This window comes from Apium graveolens, chromosome 8 (assembly GCF_009905375.1).
Source record: "Apium graveolens cultivar Ventura chromosome 8, ASM990537v1, whole genome shotgun sequence".
Lineage (NCBI taxonomy): Eukaryota > Viridiplantae > Streptophyta > Magnoliopsida > Apiales > Apiaceae > Apium > Apium graveolens.
In genome coordinates this window covers 263,328,644-263,354,275 of record NC_133654.1, presented here as the reverse complement: position 1 = coordinate 263,354,275, position 25,632 = coordinate 263,328,644, and the positions used below count along the sequence as shown (strand labels likewise).

The 25,632-nt window shown below is 35.4% G+C and overlaps 1 protein-coding gene across 3 annotated transcripts; it reads left to right on the top strand.

The window, feature by feature from the left end:
- The first annotated feature begins 1,041 nt into the window (after positions 1-1,041).
- Positions 1,042-25,418, top strand: LOC141678385 (F-box/FBD/LRR-repeat protein At1g13570-like). 3 transcript variants are annotated; one of them, XM_074484686.1, is made up of 6 exons: positions 1,042-2,357; positions 2,463-2,633; positions 2,946-3,560; positions 3,657-3,793; positions 4,007-4,030; positions 25,063-25,418. In XM_074484686.1, exons 1-3 carry the CDS (start codon positions 1,470-1,472, stop codon positions 3,243-3,245), a joined length of 1,359 nt encoding a protein of 452 aa, XP_074340787.1. In that variant the 5' UTR covers positions 1,042-1,469; the 3' UTR covers positions 3,246-3,560; positions 3,657-3,793; positions 4,007-4,030; positions 25,063-25,418. The 3 variants fall into 3 exon arrangements, with proteins under 3 accessions (XP_074340787.1, XP_074340786.1, XP_074340785.1); XM_074484685.1 differs by having other exon boundaries at positions 2,946-3,793; XM_074484684.1 differs by lacking the exons at positions 1,042-2,357; positions 2,463-2,633; positions 2,946-3,560; positions 3,657-3,793; positions 4,007-4,030 and adding exons at positions 22,368-23,261; positions 23,367-23,537; positions 23,850-24,697 and having other exon boundaries at positions 25,063-25,385.
- The last annotated feature ends 214 nt before the right edge of the window (positions 25,419-25,632 follow it).

Below are 25,632 nucleotides of genomic sequence, written 5' to 3'. Positions count from 1 at the left end.
GAAGACCAAAACCAAAACGAGGTCCTTATAATGAACTAGTCTTATTTTATACTGGGCCAAATGCAAATGTGGCGTTGAAAGTATAGGGCCTCATTTGGTCTATAAAACAAATGGGCTAAAAATTTTATGGGTTGGTTTGATTTGATTTACATAAAGGGTATTTTAGTCTATTTGTGGAGAGAGGGTATTTTGGTCAATTCGTGTATATAAGGACTTTATAAATACTCCACGAGATAGTACAGAGTGAATCACGATCTGCTTGAACCTGGCTGAATAATCTTCCGGTAATCTCTCTATTTATAATCTCTTTTTATTATTATTATTATTATTATTCATGATAGTTTTTGTATAGTGTTGTTTCTGAGTTACATGCATGATGCGCGTCATCTTGAGATCATTACATGTTATCATCAATTTGTTCACTATGTGTTGCTTAACATACAAAAACCTCAAACCACGCATGCAAACTAATAATTTAAACTCCCCGAAACTTGTGTTGAAGTGCTAGGAGCAGCCAATCTTGTAAAATCCGATTATCGGAACTGATCTGCAAGATCACGTAGCTAATCAAGTAATCGATAATTAATTGGAATGATTAATCGGAGCCCTAATCGAATATATTGTACAAAAATATGTAGCGATTAATCGGATTTTAAAAATTGAATTTGGGTGAGCCTTGTAAAGCTTAATTAAAATAGGTGATTTCTTGAACCATTGAGAGTAGATCTAAATTTGATCCTATACTATATTCGGCATGTGAGGCCTTTCTGTTGTTCTTTCACAAATCTATAGTTGAACTTGCTTTTACGTTTAATACTTTAAAATACAATAATTGGGTAATAGGAATTAATAGGATGATTAATCAGGGCACTAGTCGGATATATTAAGATACTATGATAACTTTAAACACACTAAACTTGTAATTTTAGTTTAAGAAAATTACCTAGCAATTGATCAGATTTGGTGAACCGGCAGAGCTCCTTATAAAGATTAATAGGGGGATGGATGGGTTAAATAGGTGATTCTTAGAATCATGGGAATAGATTATAGTTTGATCCTATGCTACATTTGACATTTGAAGCCTTTGTGTTGTTCTTTCATGAATATCTAGTTGGACTTACGATTATGTTTGATAGTTTTGGAATCCTGTTTCGGGTTAAGTATTTCACAACCCTTTTAGGACTGATTTGATAAATTGTAAATGGTGGTAGAATAAAAACCTTGGCCTCTAAATTTTTTTTTTTGGGGGGGGGAGATAATGTAAATCGTACGTGCGTACTTGATCTACAGGTATCTCCATAGCTCGGTTTACTAGAGCTTGATGATTTGAAACTCTGGGTTACTCAATATGTACTCATCTTCTATTTGTACAAATGCTGCTTTCTTGATTACATTCATAGTTATTTCTATACATCTTCTGATTTTTGTGTTTATGGAATGTCAAACAAAAGACTAGTTCAAACAAAAGTATGACAGGTGATGTCAAAAGGGGGCTAATGGATTGCGGAGGCATTGTTGCTGAGCCAGTTTCAAAAAGGCAACTCGTTAACTTCAGAGGTTATGGGGAGGACAAGATAAGCAACTTGCCTCAGGAGTTGATTGATCCTATCTTATTCCTTCTGCCGACTCATGATGTGGCAAGAACAAGTGTCCTCTCAAAATTTTGGAGAAATAATTGGTGTAACTGTCCGTTCCTAGTTCTCGATACACGATTTTATTCAAAGCTGACTTCAAAGAAAGAAATAGACACAATCCCATCTGAATTTAAAAAGGTCGTCAATATGATTCTTTCATCTCGCACAGGCCCTATTTTGTACTTTCATCTATACATTACTCCTGTGATTCGTTACTGTTCCATTCAACTTTGGATTGATCAATTGTCTGACAAGGGGCTTAGGTCTGTAGATTTTTCCTTTAAGAAGAGGGAGATCTTCAGACTTCCTTATTCTTTATTTGTTTGTCCAGAATTGACCCGGTTAAGGCTCTTTAACTGGGCATTGGCGCCATTCTTTAAATCTGGAAGCTTCACTAGTCTGACAACGGTTGAACTTTTTGATACCTCAATTACTTGTGACATGACATTTGGGAAACAACTTAAAATTTTGCATCTGTGGCGCTGTGAAGGGATCGAACATCTCGCCCGCCAATTTAGAAAGGGTAACAATTTAAAAAGTCTGTATTTCGAGATACGCACAAAATTTGATTGGCAGTGGTTACAACGCACCAAAAAACTAGGATACCTGGGTCTTGTGTTCACCGCTGCAAATTCAAAAATGATAAAAGTCAACGAATTGATCAAGCTTCTCGGTGAAATTCCTACCTTAAGTTGTTTAGTTCTTGGTGGACCCACCCTTGAGGTTAGCAAATTATAATTCAGTTTTGTACTGAACTTGTTAATGCAGAAAATAAAGTATTATAAGGCGTTGGCGTGACCAACATTTTAATTTATTGTGTTTGTTTAGGTTTTGGGGCCGCCTCCGTCAGAAGTGACAAGCATGAGGCCTACAACAAAAGCTGATAACGTGAGAAATTTGACCTTGTGCAGGCTTAAATTATGTGAATTGTGCCCGATCTCAAAAGTTGTTTACTTGATCAGAAGTTTTCCAAACTTGCAAGATCTTTGCCTTGTACTGGTGAGAACTAGTGTATGCAATGTAATTAATGATTTTCAAGTTTTGAAAATGCTGATGGGAATGTGCTTGTAAACTCATATTCTTGTATATCTGAATTTTAATTTTTACATGCTCAAGTATGGAACAGATTGAAGCAAAGTATTTAGCGATTTCTACATCTTAAAAAGTGCCTGCTTGTGGATTTAAAAAAGCTGCAGTTTGAGATTTGTATACATTAATCATTGATGTATTTGTATTAATCTTGTACGTTTAGGCTCGAGTTTTAATGTTAATATGCTTAAGTTATGGTTGTAACTTTTTTTTTGCATGTAGGCGCTTGATCAAGTGAAGAGTTTGAGTTCTACAGAATTAGAAACTGAAGATTATTTGGGATCATTAGATTGGAAAGACATGTTTCTGGACCAACTCCAAACTGTGAAAATACAGGGTGTCGTGGATTCCAGATATGCGCTTTACTTTATAAAGCAATTGCTTGCATCTTGTCCTTCGCTAAAAGTCATTTCAGTTTTCTGCAGCATTAAATCTTCTGACCCTAAAGAGAATTTGAGGATTAAACAAGAATTGCAGCAGTTCCCCAGATTGTCCTTAGATGCAGAAATTATTTGGCGCTAAAGGGAAGCAGTTCCCCGGCAAAACATCAGCTTAGAAGCATCACTGTGTAGACGTTACTACTTGTAGTCTGGGTTGCGTTGTTGGGGGTCTTTTGCATTTTTAATTATTCTTTGCAGTTTGAAGTCATTTCAGACTACGTTTTAGAAAAAAAAATCAGACTATCAGTTAAACAACTTAGAATGTACTATTATATTTCTTCAAGTCATGTCTCTTCATTATTAAGTAGCATGAACTATTTTTGTTTGTCAAGTAATGTATTCAGGATTTCGTTCCAAACATATTGGCACGTATATCTCAGTGTTGTTATCTATTTTGGTAAGTTTGTATTCCTTTGTTCTTTTTAATCTATTAGCTATCTTTCATGTATTTAATACGGCAACATGCTTGGGGAAACGTTTTGATCCATGTCAGAGCAACAACTCAAGCCACGTCACATGTTACAGTTTTATCCCTCTGCTGTGCGTTCAACAAACAATGAAACTTCAGCTGGCATCAACGATTCAAAGACCCAACATTCACCTAGGCAAACCTTGGCAAGGAACTCATTGGTAATTCAGCTTCTCATTCTAGACAAACCTTTTTCCCTTTATCGTCCTGTATATGCATTATTCGATTGATTCGTGGAGGTGGTGGTTTGTTGGTTATGTAATTGTCGGTAGCAGATGCAATATTGTTTTCCTGCTGTGTTGTAAAAAAATAACTATGGACTTCTAGCACCTGTTGCAATCTAAGTCGACCTCTAATCTCTAATTTCTTTACAGGAATTATATTGGGGCTAAAAAAAGGTGCAATGATTTTTCTATTTTGTTCAAATAATAGTGGATTTTACTAACCTGTTAGTAATGTAAGCACTCGATCGAAATATATATTTGTGTTTCTGCCCAACTCCGAGTGTGGACAACTCATGTTCAATTACTACCATAAAGTCGACCTCCGAGTGTGGCCCTGTTATACAAGTATACTCGAGATGAAAGCCCAAAAGAAATTGGATCGGGAAAATAACAGGGGCAAATAAGTCAATGCACAGAGGAGGTAGTAAAGGGAAGAAGGAGGAAAGAAATTAGGCATTCAGTATTGTGTAGCCGTATATTCTGAATTTGGAGAGAAGGGGCCACTCGAAAGCTTCCTGTCAATTCGTTTTAATCTGTAATATATAGTAAGCGAGGAGTTTAGTAATGGAAACATTGTGGTTGTTGAGTATTTTCTAAATTGAGTTTTATTATTACAAGTGTTCCATTACAAGTGGTATGAGAGCCCTAATTTCATGGGTCCTCCAACGGTTAATCAACGCATCGATTAGCTGGAAGAAAAAGCTAGGGGTGTAGAGGAGTCAATGTCAGAGATGGTGGCGCAAGCAGTGCAGATGACGGTAAGTGCGATGAAGCACTCTCTGACGAAATTATTGGTAGATGAGTTGGCCCGCCGATTAGAAGGGAAAATTAGTCGTTCTCGAGAGCAACAAGAACAAATGATTAATATGTTGCGTAACGAACAGCTTAAGTTTCAATCGGAGATGCGTTCGATAATGACGAGGTTGCATACGACGTTGTCAACAGGAGACAAGGGAGAAGGGAGCGCTAATCATATTGGATCTCTGAATAGGGAATAGGGTTGGAGGAGTTGGGAGAGGTCGGATGAGTAATGGATTAGGAACAAAAGTGATAGAAGGGGGTGGATATGGGTCGAATGGGTATGGTGCAGGGGTCAGGTGGAGGTCCGGGAAATTGGAGGTATAGGAAGCTGGATATGCCAATATTCGATGGCACAGACCCGGATGGTTGGTTCTTCGGGTAGAAAGGTACTTTGGTTTTTATCGCTTGACGGAGGAAGAAATGATGGAGGTTGTAGTCGTTGCATTGGAAGGAGACGCGGTACGTTGGTCTCAATGGGAGCATAACCGCAGATACATTCGAAATTGGATAAATTTGAAAGAGTTCCTGTTACGGCAATTTCGCCCAGAAAATGGTGGCTCCTTATACGAACAATGGTTAGCCACTACCCAGGAGACCATCGTGCTTGAGTACTGAAGGAAGTTCATAGAGACTGCTACGCCGTTGGATCGAGTTCCAGAACACATTCTGCTGGGCCATTTTGTTAATGGGCTTAAGGATGATATAAAAGCGAGGTGAGACTCCTAAACCCAGTTAATTTAGATCAAGCAATGGAATTAGTTGTTAGACTAGAGGAGAAATACAGAGTGACAGGTGTGAAGAGGATGAGTTTGGGTTCTATAAAAATTGGTGTGTTTCCGTCGATTGGAAGCGGAGGGTATAGTGTGTCATACTCTAATGCTGGACTACCATCAATCCAACTACTACGTCTAAAAGTTAGGAATTTGGGGTTTGAGTCTCAAGCTTCGGTTTATTCACCAAAAGCTGGTACTTACAGCAGAGGCGGAATTAAACCACTGTGAGAGGTAAAACGGCTCACTGAGAAGGAGTTACAAGAAAAGAAGGCGAAAGGATTTTGTTTCCGTTGTGACGACAAATGGTCTATGGGCCCTCGTTGTCGAAAGAAAGAATTGAGTGTGTTACTCATGAGTGAAGAAGACGAGGAGGAGACTGAAGGGTGCAAGCAGTGATCCTCCTTTATCACCTACGGAAGAATGGATCACAGAGGTGTCTTTAAACTCGGTTATTGGGCTAACAAATCTGAAAACTATGAAGCTAATGGGATTGATTAACGAAACAGAGGTGGTAGTTATGGTGGATCCTAGGGCAGCCCACAATTTCTTGTCGCTGGTTTTGGTTGAGCAGTTGAAGATTCCAGTGAGTAAGGCTGGCTGTTTTGGCGTTTTGTTAGGTAATGGGGAAACAATTCGGGGGAATGACATGTGTAAGGGGTGAAGTTGTTTCTGGATAGTGGGAGTAGAAGTTTTGACAGATTTCTTACCATTGACTCTAGGTAACTCAGATCTCATACTTGGAGTTCAATGGCTCAAAACTTTGGGACCGGTCACCACTAATTGGAAAATTCAGGAGATAAATTTCGAAGTAAGGGGCAACGCGGTTATGATAGTAGGTTATCCCTCATTAGTTCATTCTAGAATATCACTTAAACCCATGTTGAATAGTTTACGAAAAGAAGATAATGGGTTTTGGCTCGAATGCAATCAACTAGAAATTGAAGGTGGATAACAGTGAAACATGGGAGGAGAGGCTAATCCGTATTCCCAAAACTTGTGAACTATAATGAACAGATTCAAGGGGGTGTTTCGGGAACCAGCAGGGTTACCCCGAAAAGAGGGCATGAGCATTCCATTAATCTTAAACAAGGCAGCAATCCGGTCGGGGTGAGACCATACTGTTATCCGCAGAGTCAACAAGATGAAATAGAGCGTTTAATCCATCAGATGCTCGCAGCAGGCCTAATTAAACCATCCAACAGCCTGTTTTCCAGCCCCAGTGATTTTAGTCAAAAAGAAGGACGGGTATTGGCATTTTTGTGTCGACTACTGAGCTCTAAACAAAGAAACTATTCCCGACAAGCATCCCATTCCGATAATTGACGAGTTACTCGATGAATTGCACAGTGCACGAGTTTTCTTTAAACTTGATTTGAAAGCGGGGTATCACCAGATTTTGGTGAAGGCTGAAGACACCCATAAGACTGTATTTCGAACCCACGATGGCCATACGAGTTTGTAGTAATGTCATTCGGCCTTATGAACGCCCCAGCTACATTTCAATCGTTGATGAATGATATTTTCCATCCATTTTTTAGAAAATTTGTTTTGGTCTTCTTCGATGACATACTAGTATATAGCACATTTAAAACGGAACATATAAACCATCTAAGGTCAATCCTAGAAAAAATGGAAGAACACACACTATTTGAAAATTTCAAGAAGTGTGAAATAGGAAAAACAAAGGTATTATACTTAGGACATGTAATTTCAGAGGAAGGAGTTGTTGTGGATGATGAAAAGGTAAAGGCGATGATGGATTGGAAGCAGCCATGAAACCTCCGAGAGCTTAGAGGGTTTCTTGGTTTAACCGGGTACCACCGTAAATTTGTAAAGAACTATGCATAATTGGCATAACTTCTAACACAACAACTCAAGAAAGATAATTTTGGTTGGTCAGAGACTGCAACGAAATCGTTTGAGAATTTAAATGCTGCTATGATTAGTCCCCCAGTCCTCACTATGCTCGACTTTCAAAAACCGTTTTTTCATAGAAGTTAATGCTTCCGGTTATGGTTTGGGGGCGGTCCTTATGCAAGACAATAGGCACCTGTCCTTTTTCAGCAAATTGTTGGGGCCTCAGGCTAAGCAGAAATCTGTTATGAGAAGGAGTTAATGGCCATGTGCTTAGCGATACAAAAGTGGAACCACTACTTGTTAGGCCGTCATTTTATTGTATGAACGGACCAGCAGAGTTTACGTCACTTGATGCTATAATGAGACGTAAATATGGAGTACCAAAATGGGTTAGAAAGTTGTTGGGGTTTGATATCGAGGTGCAGTACAAACCAGGGGTGGCAAACCGCGTAGCTGATGCACTGTCGCGAAAGGGAAGTACAGAGGTGGGCCTTGGAGCCTCGGTAACATCTATATGCATAAATTGGGATGACTTAGAGACAAAAATTGCACACAAGACACCATGATTCAGAGCATTAAACAAGGGTTACAAGATGAGGACAGACAATACCCGGGGTTTTATTTGCTGAATGGAAAATTGAGATATAAAGGGTGTTATGTTATACAAAGAACCTCTAAGTTTGTTCCATTTTATTGTCCGAATTTCATGATTCAGTCATGGGTGGGCATACAGGAGAATTGAAGACCTACCGGAGATTAGAATGGGAGTGGTATTGGGTAGGTATGCGACGGGATGTAGCTCAGCATGTACGTAGTTGCGGTATTTGTCAACAGCAGAAAAGTTCCCAACAGTCCCCTGCAGGGCTGCTGCAACCACTAATTATTTCCACCTCAGTTTGGAATGACATATTCATGGACTTTATCGACGGGTTGCCACTCTCCAAGGGGTACAATTCAGTTTTAGTAGTCTTTGATCGTTTATCTAAATATTCCCATTTTATAGGGCTCAAACATCCCTATAGTGCAGTCACGGTGGTAGAGGCGTTTATAAAGAAAGTAGTGCACTTGCATGGGTTTCCCAAATCGATTGTCTCCGATCAGGATAAAATTTTCTTAAGTACATTCTGGAAGGAGCTTTTTCGTTTGCAAGGGACCAGTTTGCAACGTAACACATCCTACCATCCACAATCGGATGGTCAAACCAAGATAGTTAACAAAGGTTTGGAAGCTTATTTACGGTGTTTTATTGGAGGGAAGCCGAAGTTATGGGCGAAGTGGCTTCATTGGGTGGAGTTTTCATACAATACCTCCCCGCATACTTCAACCAAAAAGAGTCCATTCAAAGTTTTTTTTGGCAGTGATCCCCCTCATCTAATTCACATATGTCATGGACGAACTCAGGTTAATAGCCTAGATGAGTTATTGTAGGAACGAGAAGCTATTTTGGATGATCTTCAGTAGTACCTGATACAAGCCCAACAACGTATGAAATTATTTGCAGATAAAAAGCGTTGTGATGACTTGTTTCAAGTAGGAGAGCAAGCTTACTTAAAGCTCTAGCCTTATCGACAAAGTTCCCTGACACGCAAGCCTTATGAAAAATTGGCTCCCAGGTTTTATGGACCGTTTACCATCACTCAACGGGTGGGAAACATGGCTTACAAACTGGACCTCCCACCTTCCAGTAAGATCCATCTCGTCTTTCATATATCTCAACTTAAATGATCAATTGGTTCTTCAGCAGTCATTAACTACATCCCATACCAACTTATACCGGAACTTGAACTGAAAATGGAGCCTGAGCAGGTGCTTGATACCAGACATGTGAAGACCGGTAAAGCAGTAAGGGGGGAGGTGTTAATTCATTGGAAAGGACTTCCGCCATTTGAAGTGACATGGGAAGATAAGTATCTCACAGACCAGCCTTTTCATGCATTCCACCTTGAGGATAGGGTGAAACTTGCAGGGGTGGGTAGTGTGATGTATCAAGGCCCAAAAGGTGAGTAAGGCCCAGTTATACAAGTATACTTGAGTAGAAAGCCCAAAAGAAATTGGATCGGGAAAATAACAAGGGAAAATAAGTCAATGCACGGAGGAGGAAATAAATTAGGCATTCAGTATTGTGTAGTCGTATATTCTGAATCTGGAGAGAAGGGGCCTCTCGAAAGCTTCATGTCAATTCGTTTTAATTTGTAATAAGTAGTAAGCGAGGAGTTCAGTAGTGGAAACATTGTCGTTGTTGAGTAATTTCCGAATTGAGTTTTATTATTACAAGTGTTCCGTTACACATAATTATAATCAAACATCTACTTTTCAAGATTCATGTTTCTGCCTTACTCCGAGTGCGTACAACTCATGTTCAATTACTACCATAATATAATCAAACATCACCTTTTCAAGATTCACCAAATACAAGGGAAAATATGTATTCATTGGAATGAATTCGACTTTTTAAATTAGTTATTTTTTTTTAAATATGCTTCCTGAATTTATTTCTTGGACATGTAATAGTGATTGTGTACATACAAAGAGAACGAGTTAGGTAAAGTATAATTGCATGAGAATGGAAAATAGATGCATGATTTATCTATAGATTTTAATCTTGTGATAGATGCCCCTATTCTAAATTATATTGTTTCTTAGATAAAAAATCTCCTATCACTTAAATGTTATTAAAGAGCTAAAACAGGCACACAAGTTATAACATCAAACCTCAGAATGTATAAATATTAAAGCATCTATTGAGGTCTTCAGTACGAAAGTTGAAGACCATGGTAAACTTAATGAGATGTATGTTTTATTCAGTAAATGTCGAATTGATGTGATTAAGACTTCATAAACTACTTCTTTAGTTACCATACAGTGAGAGTTTAAAGCATATTGTCACTTCAAAATCTTTTTCTAAAAAAGGAAAAGTTGGCTTCTATTTGTTTTAGAGAATATACTTTAAATTTACACTAACACATGTTGTAAATATTTTAGCTTCTTCATTTTTGCTTACCAAAAACCCCATCTTGACACATCTCTGTATGGTGTAACATATCACCTAAATTATCTCCAAAATCTATACCTTCTTCACACTTCATTTTTATATTTTTGGAATTTGGCCTACAAACCTCCAAAATCCAGTTCACATGAATGGAGATCGACCATTGTAGACGAGATGGTCATAAATCACATCCTCGTGATGTTATTTACGATTACTACAGTTTTTGCAGGGGCATAAGATTTCATCACCTACAGAGTATCTAGAAAATACATTCCGTAAAAAATCTCTGACCACTCTCATATATCCTTTACTAAATTTTGGAAGTTTAATCCATCCATCCATCGTACTGTATTTATGACCACAATAAAAATGAAATTAAATATAAATGTGGATATTTAAAAGAATATGCATTTAGGTGCAGGGACCTAAAGCATAGTTTACTAGTAACCTGGAAAAATATAATAGTCGTACCACATTATCTTAGTACTTTTTTTGCTAATTCAAATTATCCTAGTACTTGTATGCAAACATCTATAATTTCATATTATAACACTGTTAGGTAATGAGTTACACACAGAGGGGGGTGAATATGTTTTTATGTTTTTATGCTTTTCTTTGCAGTTTATATGGTTGTGAACAAAGTGAATTAATTCTTGAAGTGAGTTGTATTAATACTAAAATTAAACAAGTAATAACAGTGAACACAAATCTTTCAAAACTCACTTAATTTTATATTAAAATTAAGAATATTTTGCTACAAAATTTCTAGGCTCTTTGTTGCTAAAGAGCTTAGCTTATTTCTTGAGAGAAATACAAGATTTTTTGATCTAAATTGTTACTTTTAACAAAGGACCAGTGTTAACATTATATCTTAGTTAACTACTGGTTTACACAGTGTATAATAAGACATGCTATTCACTTTAGTAAGCTGTTACTAATCATTCCATTTTGGGAAAAGTATATCTTCCATTTCTGGCTTAGCATATCTTTGCATACTGTGTTAACTTTAATCTTCCTTTGTCAGTTAATCGTCACCCTTGATCTTACACACTCTTCAAGCTGCTTTTTGTAGACTTGTCAATCCATTTAGTTGAATTATTAGTTGATTATTAATCTTGGATATAGAACTGATCTGCACTTTGTACTTTAAGTTTTACTTCGAGAACTACAGTTTGTTATATAAAGAACTTGACATCTCGATAAGTATAATGGCTTATCGAGATCTCTAATTACTCTATACTTGATTTGACTTGTAGAGGTCTCTGAGTTCTCTATAAAAGAATTTAGCTTGTCGAGATCTCTCCACTTCATGTCTTCACTTTGGCTTATAGACATCTCTGAGTTCTCTAGTGACTAATTGACTTGTCGATAACTCAAAATTCTCTAGTGATAATTGACTTATCGATATCTCAGAGTTCTCTAATGATATTTGACTTGTCGATAAGTTTGAGTTCTCTAGTGAAGAAATGACTTGTCGATAACTTCAATCTTCATATCTTCAATTGACTTGTCGATATCTCTGAGTTCTCTAGTAGCTTTCCTGAGTTCTAGATAAGTCATTTGGAGTTCTCGAATGACTTCTCTATAACACTAAATTTGTGACTTGTAGAGATCTTGACTTAGAATATTTTTCTTAAAACAGATTTATTCAACTACATACTTCTTCATAATTCTTCTGAGGCACGATCTTCTTGATCTTCCTCCAGATAGAATTCTTAGGCTTGATACTGTTTAAAGAAAAAGACTTCAGTCTGCTCTTTGACATTTTTACAGACTTTAAATGTTATAATACAAAAATGCAAACTAAGATTACAATACAACTTACTTAGGGTTGTCAATTTGACTTAGTCTTGTTATTGTTCAGGCATGTCTTGCACAATAAACACAACTACTTGTACGCAACTAAATTACAGACTATTGCTTAATAACAGAAACATTATTTCTAAAGTAAGAGTAATGCGGGAACAAAATTTCTAAACTATATGGCATATGGCACACATAAATAGCCAACAATATCACGACGAAGAAGCATCGACTCAAGTTGTTTTAAATTGAAATTTAAATATTTAAACAAAACAAAATCACCAAAACAAATGCAACAGGAATAAAATACTTAACAGAGATATAGCAAAGACAAAGAAATAGAGAGAGAGGGGGAGAGAGAGACAGAGACAGAGAGAGACAGTGAGAGAGACATATAGAGAGAGAGGGGGGATAGAGGGAGAGATAAGGGCAAAGTTTAACAACATACTAAAAATAAATAAACATACTTGAAACCCTAACTAAAAAAAACTCAATCTGAACCGGAATTGAAACCCTAAATTAACCCCAAATCTGAAACATTATGAGAGTAAGAATGAAAGAATAATACCTTATGAGACAAGAAAAGGCCAACTGAAGCCCTAATTAAACGAAAATTGAACCACCATTTGAAACCCTAACTAGTAGGGGTGAGCAAAAAAATCGAAACCGAAAACCCCCCCGAAAAAACCGATAAACCAAATCGAAAAAAATCGAACCGCTAGAAAAACCGAAGAAAACCGAATCGACAAAAACCGAATTAGCGGTGCGGTTTCGGTTTTTAATCAAAACCGAACCGAAATTAACCGCACCTCTATATTATATATAGTTATATATATATAATTATGTATATATACATGTATAAATTATCATAACCCGGTTCTAATATTTTGTTAATTAAATATTTACTTAACATTAATATGATAAGATACCATAAATATTTACTTAACATTAGTATAATTTTATAGTATAATATCACAAATTAATTAAGATTAATATGTAAATACTCTTAAATCATAAATTTTTTAATATATATAATCAATTTTATCATATATTTTGATATATACTCTTTTTTCCATTATTGTGAACATATATTTTTATCATATTTTGTATCTATTATTTAAGATAATATGAATTATACATTAAAAAAAATAACTTTATGAAATATATCAATTTTATTTAACGAATTCTAAAGTGATAAATCTTTGGTGATTAATGTAATATTATTATTTAACTTGATGTCATTTTTTTATCCAACACATTACCAACAAAAAATCGTACAAATAAAAAATGTATAAAAAACCGAATAAAAACCGAAACCGATGAATGGTTAATCGAAACCGAAAAACCGTTTTAAATGGTTTGGTGGCTGTTAATAGAATTTAACCGAACCGAACCGCATGTATTGGTTTGGCTACGGTTAATGCTAAAAACCGCACCAAACCGCACTATGCACACCCCTACTAACTAGGCTCCAACTCAAACCCTAATTAAGCAAATCTTGAAGGTCCCCAGATTTTAAAAACTCAATGTATACTTGAACTCGCTGATTTTGAACTGAGAAAGAGAGAAAGAGTGAGAGCGTCAAAGAGAGAAAGACGGAAAATAATGTTTGCCTCGATGTGTGGGCTTTACTAAAAACAAGAGCAGGCTTTACTAAATTTTGTGTTGCTTCTTAAATTTTCCAACTGTCCCCTCTAATTATATTAAATTTTGCAACTGTACCCCACTATATGTATTAGTAATAGTATAATTACTATTATATATATATATATATTCATTTGTGTGTAAAATTTTAAATATTTAATTTTAAATATTAGAAAAATCAAATATATATAATTACTTTTTATAGCTTAATCATTTTCAAATTATTACAATTTAAATACAATATTTTAATATAAATATCATAATCGACTTTAATATAAATCACTATATTTTATATTGAAAAATTAAATTACATATATCTTTCTAGTACTTAAAAGTAAATTTATTTAATTAGACAAAAAAATATTTTTATAGTAGTCTACGGTAAAATCATGTTTACTGTACGGAAACATTACAAAAGCAGGGTTGCGGTGGATAAATTAGTTGAGCTACCGTAATGTTTTTCTTTGCAATACCAAACTCGGGTGTTGCGGAGGTGAACCTATGGCGTAGTGGCACATTTTATAGTAGTCTACGGTAATATCATGTTTTCTGACTTAAAGCCAATTCCTGATAGTGCTCATCCTGATGCATCAAATCCTACTCTTCAAATTCTGATCCCGATGTTGACATAATTGCTGAAAAATAGAATACTGGAGCTATCTTGGTTCTACCTTTGGAGCCTGCTTCACAAGGTATATCTTCTTTTCACACTTCTACTTTATCTGTCAGTATGAATATAAATAGACCTTTACATGATGATACCCCTATTTATATGACTGCAGACCACTCCTCTCAGCCCTCTATTATTTCTTCTGTTGTGAGTGAAGTGGGCCTTTCTTGTGAGATTGAGGGAAAATAATTAGTAAAAAATCAAAATATTGTAAGGCGGTCTCCTGTACTAGCAAAAGGAGAGGTAGCCTTGAGAGAAAAGAGTGAGAAAAAGGTTACTATCAAAAGTAATATAAGTGCGAGAAGTGATGAGATCACTTTAAAAGAAAAGAGAGACTTAAGTGTTACTGATTTCTTTGTTTCAGGGACAGATCATGATGTTGTACCTTCCATTTCTAAAGCTGATCAAGAGCTAAAAGGGTATAGCTGAAGAACCAATTCCTAATATTGATCTTGATTTTCCACCTATTACTGGTGTTGATGGTGGTGATGATGATAGTGATGATCTTGACTCAAACTCTTAAAGCTGTCTTGGAGGCCTCTAAGCATTTTGCTTTTGGTTCTTCACCATGACATGCATTAGATCCTGACACTCCAGTTCTCAATCATCACAAAAATTATGAATGGAATAATTCTTGGAGCCTGCCAAATAAGAACATCTCTTATGAAGCAGCCCATACTCTTATTGATCATGCTGTAAATTCTATCAATAATCTTGATCTCAACAGTGTTGTCAAGGCCTCTACAGTTATGGTCAAGGGTTTGCTTTCAAGAATCTCAGGCTTCAAGGACTATAATTCTGCACTCAAAGATCAAGTGGATGATTTGGTCACTACCATCAAGGGCACTAATAAGCATTATGGGTTTGCTAAGAGGTTGCTGAATGTGAAATCTACACAAGACTCTATGCTTGATAGGCTTTCTGCCGGTGAATTAGCTCAAAATACTACAAATCAAAAATTGGATGCAAAAAAAGGGGGAAGGTAAGTCAGACAAAATATGCACCTGCCTGAGTTGGTATCGAGGAAATATGATGCCAATACTGATGACGATGGTAGAAATCATTGCACAGGGACCGCTGATGCTGTTTTGGTACAATCAAGAGCTTGAATCATGACTCAAACACAAACCACACAGTCAACTCATGTCCCTAAAAATGGTGCAAACACTTTTAAAACTGAAATAGTCTCTCACTCTCAGATATTGATGTAAAAGCAAATACAATCTGCAATTCCTGAGGATGATGAAGTGATCATTAATAATTCTACAGATGCACAAAGGTTCTATAGGTCTTATAAGACAAAGAAAGGGGAAATTGTCACTCTTTATCACAAACATAAAAGAGTTGAAGAATTATTTGATATAAATGCTTTTACACATCTAGTGGATGAATTCTCTGACATGACAGAAGAACAAATATTAAAAAAAAATAGGAGGAAATTCTGAAATAATTTCAAGCTGGAAGTGAAGGTCCATCTAGAGGAAGAGAAAGAGTTGGCTGACCTAGAGGTGCTAGAAGGGGAGGAAGATGAGGGACTCCCATTTCAAGTCAAGCCATTGTTCCCCCTCAAAGAAGGACAAAATTAAGTGGTATCAGGATTGAAGAAATTCATGAGACATCTCAGTCTCAGGCTCCAATATTCCTACTGATCTAATATTTCTCAATCTCATGCCAAGAGAAGGTGAAATAAGGAATTTGAATCATGTTGGACCAGAATCTTATGAGGAATTAGAAACTCAATCTTATGGGCAACCATCAACATCTGATCCTGACATAAGTCATCCTGATAGATCAAACCACGATCATGACTCAAGAAATACTTTTGTAAATCCTGGTTCTGAAGCTGCTATGAGAAAGGTCAACTCAGAAGAGGATTAAGAGTGTCAAGAGCAACTGAATGTCATGATTCTCTTCGTTTTTATTGATTCTCATAATTTTGAAGTCGATGAAGAAAAAAAATAGAAGAAACAAGAATTAGGAGAGCGGTGAGCAAGGAAAATGCTGATTTTAATGCTATGCTCAAGAATACAGAAAAGACAAGATGAAGAGTTGAAAATCTTGAAGAAAAGGATAGGACAAGGACGTATCTTCCAATCAGAAAACAAGACAGAAAATGGAAAAAAAATGACATTTATTGTTCTGTTCAGATGAACTATATTCCTGGTGGAATGAGAGAAATAAATCAAATTCAACCTGTTGTGGAAAAAAAATCAGATACACCATCGTGGTTGAGACAAACACAAGGTCTCAGATTGTTGAGGTCACATACTAGACCATGAATTGGACATGAAGAAGCTGAATTTATAAATCCAAGGTTGATAAACTTTACTTTGGATGATAGACCTGACCAGGAAGTCACTGCTGATCATCTTAACAGGCTTGAAGCTATGAAGATTATTGTTGACTAACATGATGGTTCAAAACCAAATAGAGAAAATCAAGTTAATGCTAGAGGGTAATCAAGTTCAAAGTGTTCTTCTGATGAACTCTCGATGATGTCAACCAAGGAGTTGAAATATATGTATATACATATATATATATATATATTATCTTTTAATGGTTGAGAATTAAGCATCTAAAGAATGGTATGATTTGGTCTGTATTCAATCAGAAGAAGAATTTAAGATAACGGCTTTGAATATTTTGGTCACTACATTTCTATGTACATAAACTACAGACATCAAAAAGTAAAAATGAAAAGGGGTACATCTGTGTTTAAAATAATTCTTAGTTCACAATAGTTGACACTTAATACTGAAGGTCTGAGAACTAGTCATGTACTTTTTGATGATTTGATGGTAGAAAGAACTCCTATTGGGAACTTGAGAGCTGTCATAAATCAGTTATCTGAAGAAACCGAATATGAAAGAAATTTGAAGATCAAACTAAAGCAACTTCTCAGAATGAAGGTAGATGAGAGAGTTAAATCTTTCGTCAAGAGATACTCAAGGGTTTATGAAGAACCAAGAAATTAATATTAACAGAAGTTACTGAGTATGCTCTACGCATCTCTACTCAACATTTTGTCTTCCTATTTTTGGCATCAAGCAGAGCATAGAATTTATGCTTATTCCACGAAACATAAATTGGGGGAGATTTTTGGGTGAGAATGCTCTATGTAAATATCAGGATCTGCTCGGAAGCTACATGGCATCAGGATTTGCCCTCAGGATCTGCATGATGTCAAGATGAAGACAGTCATCATGATATGACAGTGTTAGGAATATGTTATGAATTTGATGATAAGTTAAATAAAACACCTTAGTAGATTTAACATAGTGAATTTGTAGCTTTCAACGGATCATTACTTCACTATCCGTTGAAAGAGTAGCTTATGTAAAATAAGGTCAGTAGCACAATTCTGCATACTTGTATAAGCTTAGTGAACTAAATTAGTGAGAAATGTTTAAGTCATGTTGACTACTAGGTTGATATACAAGATAGGTTGGCCAATTGTAAATAGATGATGCCTTGAAATCTTTGTGTAAGTGAACTGGAGTTAACTGGCTAAAAGATAGTCTCAACAGATGCTTCACAAAGCTTTAACGGATGCTCAGATAAAGCTTCAACGGATGTTCTATAAAGTTTCAACGGATGATCATCCAGAGTATCAACGGATGATCATACATAGCTTCAACGAATGATCCACTGAAGCTTCAACGGATGTTTAAATTCAAAAAAACAGTTGATAGTGACTTGACAGTCACATTCGTTGATTGTATGCAAAAGGAATGTGGCAGCCTGTTAAGCAGGATTATGAGAATAAAGAAGCATTACCATTTCCATGCAAGTTATGAAGATTTTCAAAGATGCGGAAACAGAGTAATGAAGCAGCATGGAGTTAGGCTAGATATGTTTTGTTTTATTATCTTGTCCTATTGCTATGTAAACTTGGTGATATATAAACCAAGTGTAGCTAGTAGAATATTCAACTAAGCAAACACATTTTAGAAGAGAGATAGAAAAAGTTGTACTTGTCAAGAATTTCTCTGTAGTGTGTTTGTTCTACTTGTAAAGTAGTTGTGAGCCATTTGTAAGCTACCCAGAGTTTTCAACCTGATATATATATATATATACATACATATATATCTGATGAATACATTCAAATCCACCAGAGAGTTTTAAAAGCTTGTGTTTTTATTACTTGTATTTTGATTTATATAATTCTTTCATTCCGCACTATGCAAATCAAACATTGTTATATATGTATTAAGTTAGAACATTTTTATAAATCTCAAAAAGAAGCTAGAATTACATTCAACCCCCCCCCCCCCGTCTGTAATTCTTGTTGTATTGTTAGGGAATAACAGACTGGTTGTCAGGATAACAAGATAAATCAGTATCTACTGATTTATACAGTTCCAGTATTTGAGGATATGTTTATTTTTGGTTCTTGATTTATAGGAATGTAAATGTTAATTGAGATATGTATAAAATCAAGATAAATATATTTATAACATATCTTGTAATTGATATAGTAGTTGTGTAGTATATAAACACTGAATAGGTTATCATTTTGATTAAATTTATCTCGAAAATCATTGTAACGTTGCAGGTCTCAAGAACATCACAATTTCTTGAGAGAATTTATAACAGTTTAATCAAATTTAATAAACTGTTATTGATCTTACATCCTGACTTAGATTTATTAGTAAAATTGTATCCAACCCCCGTAAACAATTATATCTTTACCGGGTAGCACTACTTTGAGATGTATGAGTTAATTTGCACGATCAAAAAAGTCATGTCTGAATCATGGAAGCTTTCTGAGCTTATTTACATTTCTTCCTTTGCAAACATTGCAACTGCTGCTCTTGCTAACAAAGTCACATCTAATGATGGTGGCTTTGATGAGCTAATTGTGTCACCATCCATCGATAGGCCAATTTTGGCTGCAGAAAAGATTTCTTAAAGCCTATTTTGTTACTATATTTGTAAGTGTTATGGCCATGTAATAAAATCCTCATTATCTAGATAAATGGCCATTTATTTTCTTCTTGTTTTATCGTATATTAACTGATATATTGTGCATAAAAACATGCCATTAAATTTCATTTAACTTGCAAAAATATAACACTGAAAATGCTAAATTACAATCCAAGAAACTAGTGCCTCATTACTAATTATGTACATTCATTAAACTTAAAACAATACACCATGTACATATTCAAGACTGATTCATTGGCATTACATTGGTCCTTGCTTGTAATTTTAAAGAACAACTCAATAAAAAATGCAAGGACAACATACAACAAAATCAAACACTTCGATGACCCTCATTCATCACTTACACATTTTCATTGAAACCCCCATTTGAATTATTCTCATCTGCAAAATTTTCAAGACCTTTTCATCGTGCTAATAAACCACATATCACAGCTCGACCCCGAGGACAAATAGGATCCTCGATTCATTGGAAGTAGTTGCACCCTAGCCAGCCTTGAACGCAGTTGACGAACCTCTTCCCCATATTATTTTTAGTCTAAGCAGTTCGAATCACCATCAAGCGTCCACATAAACAATATTCAGCCACTGAACTACAAAATTAAGCTTTATTGAAACTCTAGGGTTAGAGATTTTTATTTTGAAATGATTTTACCTATACATATTGATCCGTTTTCTTTTAAATCGGGTGGTCATAGCCATTGCTGCGTCAAATTGCATTTTCATCACCACCTTCATCCACTTTTGCCATAAATATTTAATGGTGTCAACGTCCCTTGGACGGAAGTACACAAAATGTACAGCAAAGGAAATGTAATGTTGGGTACACAGTTTGCTATATTAGATAATTGAGTTACAAAACATGCTTAGAAAACTGCAGGTAAACATCCTGCATTTAACTCTCAATAATATGATCTTTCACTTCATTTTTGTTCTCATTTTTCATAACACTATTAATTATTTGTTCCTCATTCGACAATGATACCACTGCTTCATTTTCGCTCGGGATAACCAATAACCATTGCATTATGATAATCAATAACATTTTTGTATATATATTTTTTATAAGTTAAAAAATTAGAAATGATATATAGTGATAAATTAATAAGTTATTAATATATTGATAAATTAATAAATTATTAATTTATCGATTAATTATATAATAAATTAATTGATATATTTTTTCAATTACGAGGATATTAATTAATTATCATCATTTACCTGTAATAGGAGTTATTTTAAGATTTATATCATACTAGCTTAAATCTCGTGCAATGCACGTATTTCAATTTAAATTTTTTATTTATCCCATTATATTATAATTTAAAATTATTTATATAAATATATAAAAATAATAGGACAACCTGCGGTCGTAATTTAATAGAATAAGTATAATATATCAAGTAGTTTAACAATTTAGTAGTTTAGTGAATATAATACTATTTTTTTATTTTTTTTAATGATAAGATAAGTCGTGATTGTTGTTCAGTAGGATAAATAAATTATGTGTATAGTAGTTTAGAGAATATATAACACTATTTATATATTTCAATTTAATAACCAAAACAAAATAGATAAGTTAAAAAGCAAAACTACAGGAGTCCGTTTGAAATAATACATTGACCTTAACCTGTGCCCTGTGGCACACTATAAACAAACCTAATTACAAGGCCCATTTCTTTTATTTCTCGGTGGTCTATGTTGAGGGCATTTCAGTAAATCTCTTCCGTTGTGTTCGTTCACATAAGGGTATTTTAGTCTATTTGTGGAGAGAGGGTATTTTGGTCAATTCGTGTATATAAGGACTTTATAAATACTCCACGAGATAGTACATAGTGAATCACGATCTGCATTACATGCATAGTTTTTGATTACCAATCTTCCGGTAATCTCTCTATTTATAATATTTTTTATTATTATTATTATTATTCATGATAGTTTTTGTATAGTGTTGTTTCTTAGTTACATGCATGATGCGCGTCATCTTGAGATCATTACATGTTATCATCAATTTGTTCACTATGTGTTGCTTAACATACAAAAACCTCAAACCACGCATGCAAACTAATAATTTAAACTCCCCGAAACTTGTGTTGAATTGCTAGGAGCAGCCAATCTTGTAAAATCCGATTATCGGAACTGATCTGCAAGATCACGTAGCTAATCAAGTAATCGATAATTAATTGGAATGATTAATCGGAGCCCTAATCGAATATATTGTACAAAAATATGTAGCGATTAATTGGATTTTAAAAATTGAACTTGGGTGAGCCTTGTACAGCTTAATTAAAATAGGTGATTTCTTGAACCATTGGGAGTATATCTAAATTTGATCCTATACTATATTCGGCTTGCGATGCCTTTCTGTTGTTCTTTCACAAATCTATAGTTGAACTTGCTTTTACGTTTAATACTTTAAAATACAATAATTGGGTAATAGGAATTAATAGGATGATTAATCAGGGCACTAGTCGGATATATTAAGATACTATGATAACTTTAAACACACTAAACTTGTAATTTTAGTTTAAGAAAATTACCTAGCAATTGATCAGATTTGGTGAACCGGCAGAGCTCCTTATAATGGATGGGTTAAATAGGTGATTCTTAGAATCATGGGAATAGATTATAGTTTGATCCTATGCTACATTTGACATTTGAAGCCTTTGTGTTGTTCTTTCATGAATATCTAGTTGGACTTACGATTATGTTTGATAATTTTAGAATCCTGTTTCGGGTTAAGTATTTCACAACCCTTTTAGGACTGATTTGATAAATTGTAAATGGTGGTAGAATAAAAACCTTGGCCTCTAAATTTTTTTTTTTTTGGGGGGGGAGATAATGTAAATCGTACGTGCGTACTTGATCTTTTAGGTATCTCCATAGCTCGGTTTACTAGAGCTTGATGATTTGAAACTCTGGGTTACTCAATATGTACTCATCTTCTATTTGTACAAATGCTGCTTTCTTGATTACATTCATAGTTATTTCTATACATCTTCTGATTTTTGTGTTTATGGAATGTCAAACAAAAGTATGACAGGTGATGTCAAAAGGGGGCTAATGGATTGCGGAGGCATTGTTGCTGAGCCAGTTTCAAAAAGGCAACTCGTTAACTTCAGAGGTTATGGGGAGGACAAGATAAGCAACTTGCCTCAGGAGTTGATTGATCCTATCTTATTCCTTCTGCCGACTCATGATGTGGCAAGAACAAGTGTCCTCTCAAAATTTTGGAGAAATAATTGGTGTAACTGTCCGTTCCTAGTTCTCGATACACGATTTTATTCAAAGCTGACTTCAAAAAAAGAAATAGACACAATCCCATCTGAATTTAAAAAGGTCGTCAATATGATTCTTTCATCTCGCACAGGCCCCATTTTGTACTTTCATCTATACATTACTCCTGTGATTCGTTACTGTTCCATTCAACTTTGGATTGATCAATTGTCTGACAAGGGGCTTAGGTCTGTAGATTTTTCCTTTAAGAAGAGGGAGATCTTCAGACTTCCTTATTCTTTATTTGTTTGTCCAGAATTGACCCGGTTAAGGCTCTTTAACTGGGCATTGGCGCCATTCTTTAAATCTGGAAGCTTCACTAGTCTGACAACGGTTGAACTTTTTGATACCTCAATTACTTGTGACATGACATTTGGGAAACAACTTAAAATTTTGCATCTGTGGCGCTGTGAAGGGATCGAACATCTCGCCCGCCAATTTAGAAAGGGTAACAATTTAAAAAGTCTGTATTTCGAGATACGCACAAAATTTGATTGGCAGTGGTTACAACGCACCAAAAAACTGGGATACCTGGGTCTTGTGTTCACCGCTGCAAATTCAAAAATGATAAAAGTCCACGAATTGATCAAGCTTCTCGGTGAAATTCCTACCTTAAGTTGTTTAGTTCTTGGTGGACCCACCCTTGAGGTTAGCAAATTATAATTCAGTTTTGTACTGAACTTGTTAATGCAGAAAATAAAGAATTATAAGGCATTGGCGTGACCAACATTTTAATTTATTGTGTTTGTTTAGGTTTTGGGGCCGCCTCCGTCAGATGTGACAAGCATGAGGCCTACAACAAAAGCTGATAACGTGAGAAATTTGACCTTGTGCAGGCTTAAATTATGTGAATTGTGCCCGATCTCAAAAGTTGTTTACTTGATCAGAAGCTTTCCAAACTTGCAAGATCTTTGCCTTGTACTGGTGAGAACTAGTGTATGCAATGTAATTAATGATTTTCAAGTTTTGAAAATGCTGATGGGAATGTGCTTGTAAACTCATATTCTTGTATATCTGAATTTTAATTTTTACATGCTCAAGTATGGAACAGATTGAAGCAAAGTATTTAGCGATTTCTACATCTTAAAAAGTGCCTGCTTGTGGATTTAAAAAAGCTGCAGTTTGAGATTTGTATACATTAATCATTGATCTATTTGTATTAATCTTGTACGTTTAGGCTCGAGTTTTAATGTTAATATGCTTAGGTTATGGTTGTAACTTTTTTTTTGCATGTAGGCGCTTGATCAAGTGAAGAGTTTGAGTTCTACAGAATTAGAAACTGAAGATTATTTGGGATCATTAGATTGGAAAGACATGTTTCTGGACCAACTCCAAACTGTGAAAATACAGGGTGTCGTGGATTCCAGATATGCGCTTTACTTTATAAAGCAATTGCTTGCATCTTGTCCTTCGCTAAAAGTCATTTCAGTTTTCTGCAGCATTAAATCTTCTGACCCTAAAGAGAATTTGAGGATTAAACAAGAATTGCAGCAGTTCCCCAGATTGTCCTTAGATGCAGAAATTATTTGGCGCTAAAGGGAAGCAGTTCCCCGGCAAAACATCAGCTTAGAAGCATCACTGTGTAGACGTTACTACTTGTAGTCTGGGTTGCGTTGTTGGGGGTCTTTTGCATTTTTAATTATTCTTTGCAGTTTGAAGTCATTTCAGACTACGTTTTAGAAAAAAAAATCAGACTATCAGTTAAACAACTTAGAATGTACTATTATATTTCTTCAAGTCATGTCTCTTCATTATTAAGTAGCATGAACTATTTTTGTTTGTCAAGTAATGTATTCAGGATTTCGTTCCAAACATATTGGCACGTATATCTCAGTGTTGTTATCTATTTTGTTAAGTTTGTATTCCTTTGTTCTTTTTAATCTATTAGCTATCTTTCATGTATTTAATACGGCAACATGCTTGGGGAAACGTTTTGATCCATGTCAGAGCAACAACTCAAGCCACGTCACATGTTACAGTTTTATCCCTCTGCTGTGCGTTCTACAAACAATGAAACTTCAGCTGGCATCAACGATTCAAAGACCCAACATTCACCTAGGCAAACCTTGGCAAGGAACTCATTGGTAATTCAGCTTCTCATTCTAGACAAACCTTTTTCCCTTTATCGTCCTGTATATGCATTATTCGATTGATTCGTGGAGGTGGTGGTTTGTTGGTTATGTAATTGTCGGTAGCAGATGCAATATTGTTTTCCTACTGTGTTGTAAAAAAATAACTGGACTTCTGCAGTTTTAGCTTTACTATTACTTGCACTTGCTATTAGTTGCATTTTTGTAGAAGTTTATTGACTTCTAGCACCTGTTACATTCCAAGTCGACCTCTAATCTCTAATTTCTTTACAGGAATTATATCGGGGCTAAAAAAAGGTGCAATGATTTTTCAAATAATAGTGGATTTTACTAACCTGTTAGTACATCCACTACTGCAGATGGATAACAAAGCCATTCTCAAATGGGTCAATTAAAAATGAGTTGAAGTGCTTGTTAGATACCTGGTGGACTGAAAATGGGTGGAAGTGTCTCTGTTAGATTGCTTACTAACGCAGCAGAACTAAGGCATGATATTGCATTTGTAATTTAAAGAGTTATGCTGGGCATTTAGCCGGTTGGCTGGGACTGGTAAAGTATGACACAGTTTTAGGAGAAAGTATTGTGTTACCTGAAGGACAATTGAGGCTGTTGGACAAGTAATGTAAGCACTTGATCAAAAGTATTGTGTAGCCGTATATTCTGAATCTGGAGAGAAGGGGCCTCTCGAAAGCTTCCTGTCAATTCGTTTAAATCTGTAATATATAGTAAGCGAGGAGTTCAGTAGTGGAAACATTGTGGTTGTTGAGTATTTTCTAAATTGAGTTTTATTATTACAAGTGTTCCATTACAAGTGGTATGAGAGCCCTAATTTCATGGGTCCTCCAACGGTTAATCAACGCATCGATTAGCTAGAAGAAAAAGCTAGGGGTGTAGAGGAGTCAATGTCAGAGATGGTGGCGCAAGCAGTG

Coding starts and splice junctions, on each gene's coding strand:
- LOC141678385 (XM_074484686.1), top strand. CDS start 1,470: ATGACAGGTGATGTCAAAAGGGGGCTAATGGATTGCGGAGGCATTGTT. Junction 2,358..2,462: donor TTGGTGGACCCACCCTTGAG/GTTAGCAAATTA, acceptor GTGTTTGTTTAG/GTTTTGGGGCCGCCTCCGTC. Junction 2,634..2,945: donor AAGATCTTTGCCTTGTACTG/GTGAGAACTAGT, acceptor TTTTGCATGTAG/GCGCTTGATCAAGTGAAGAG.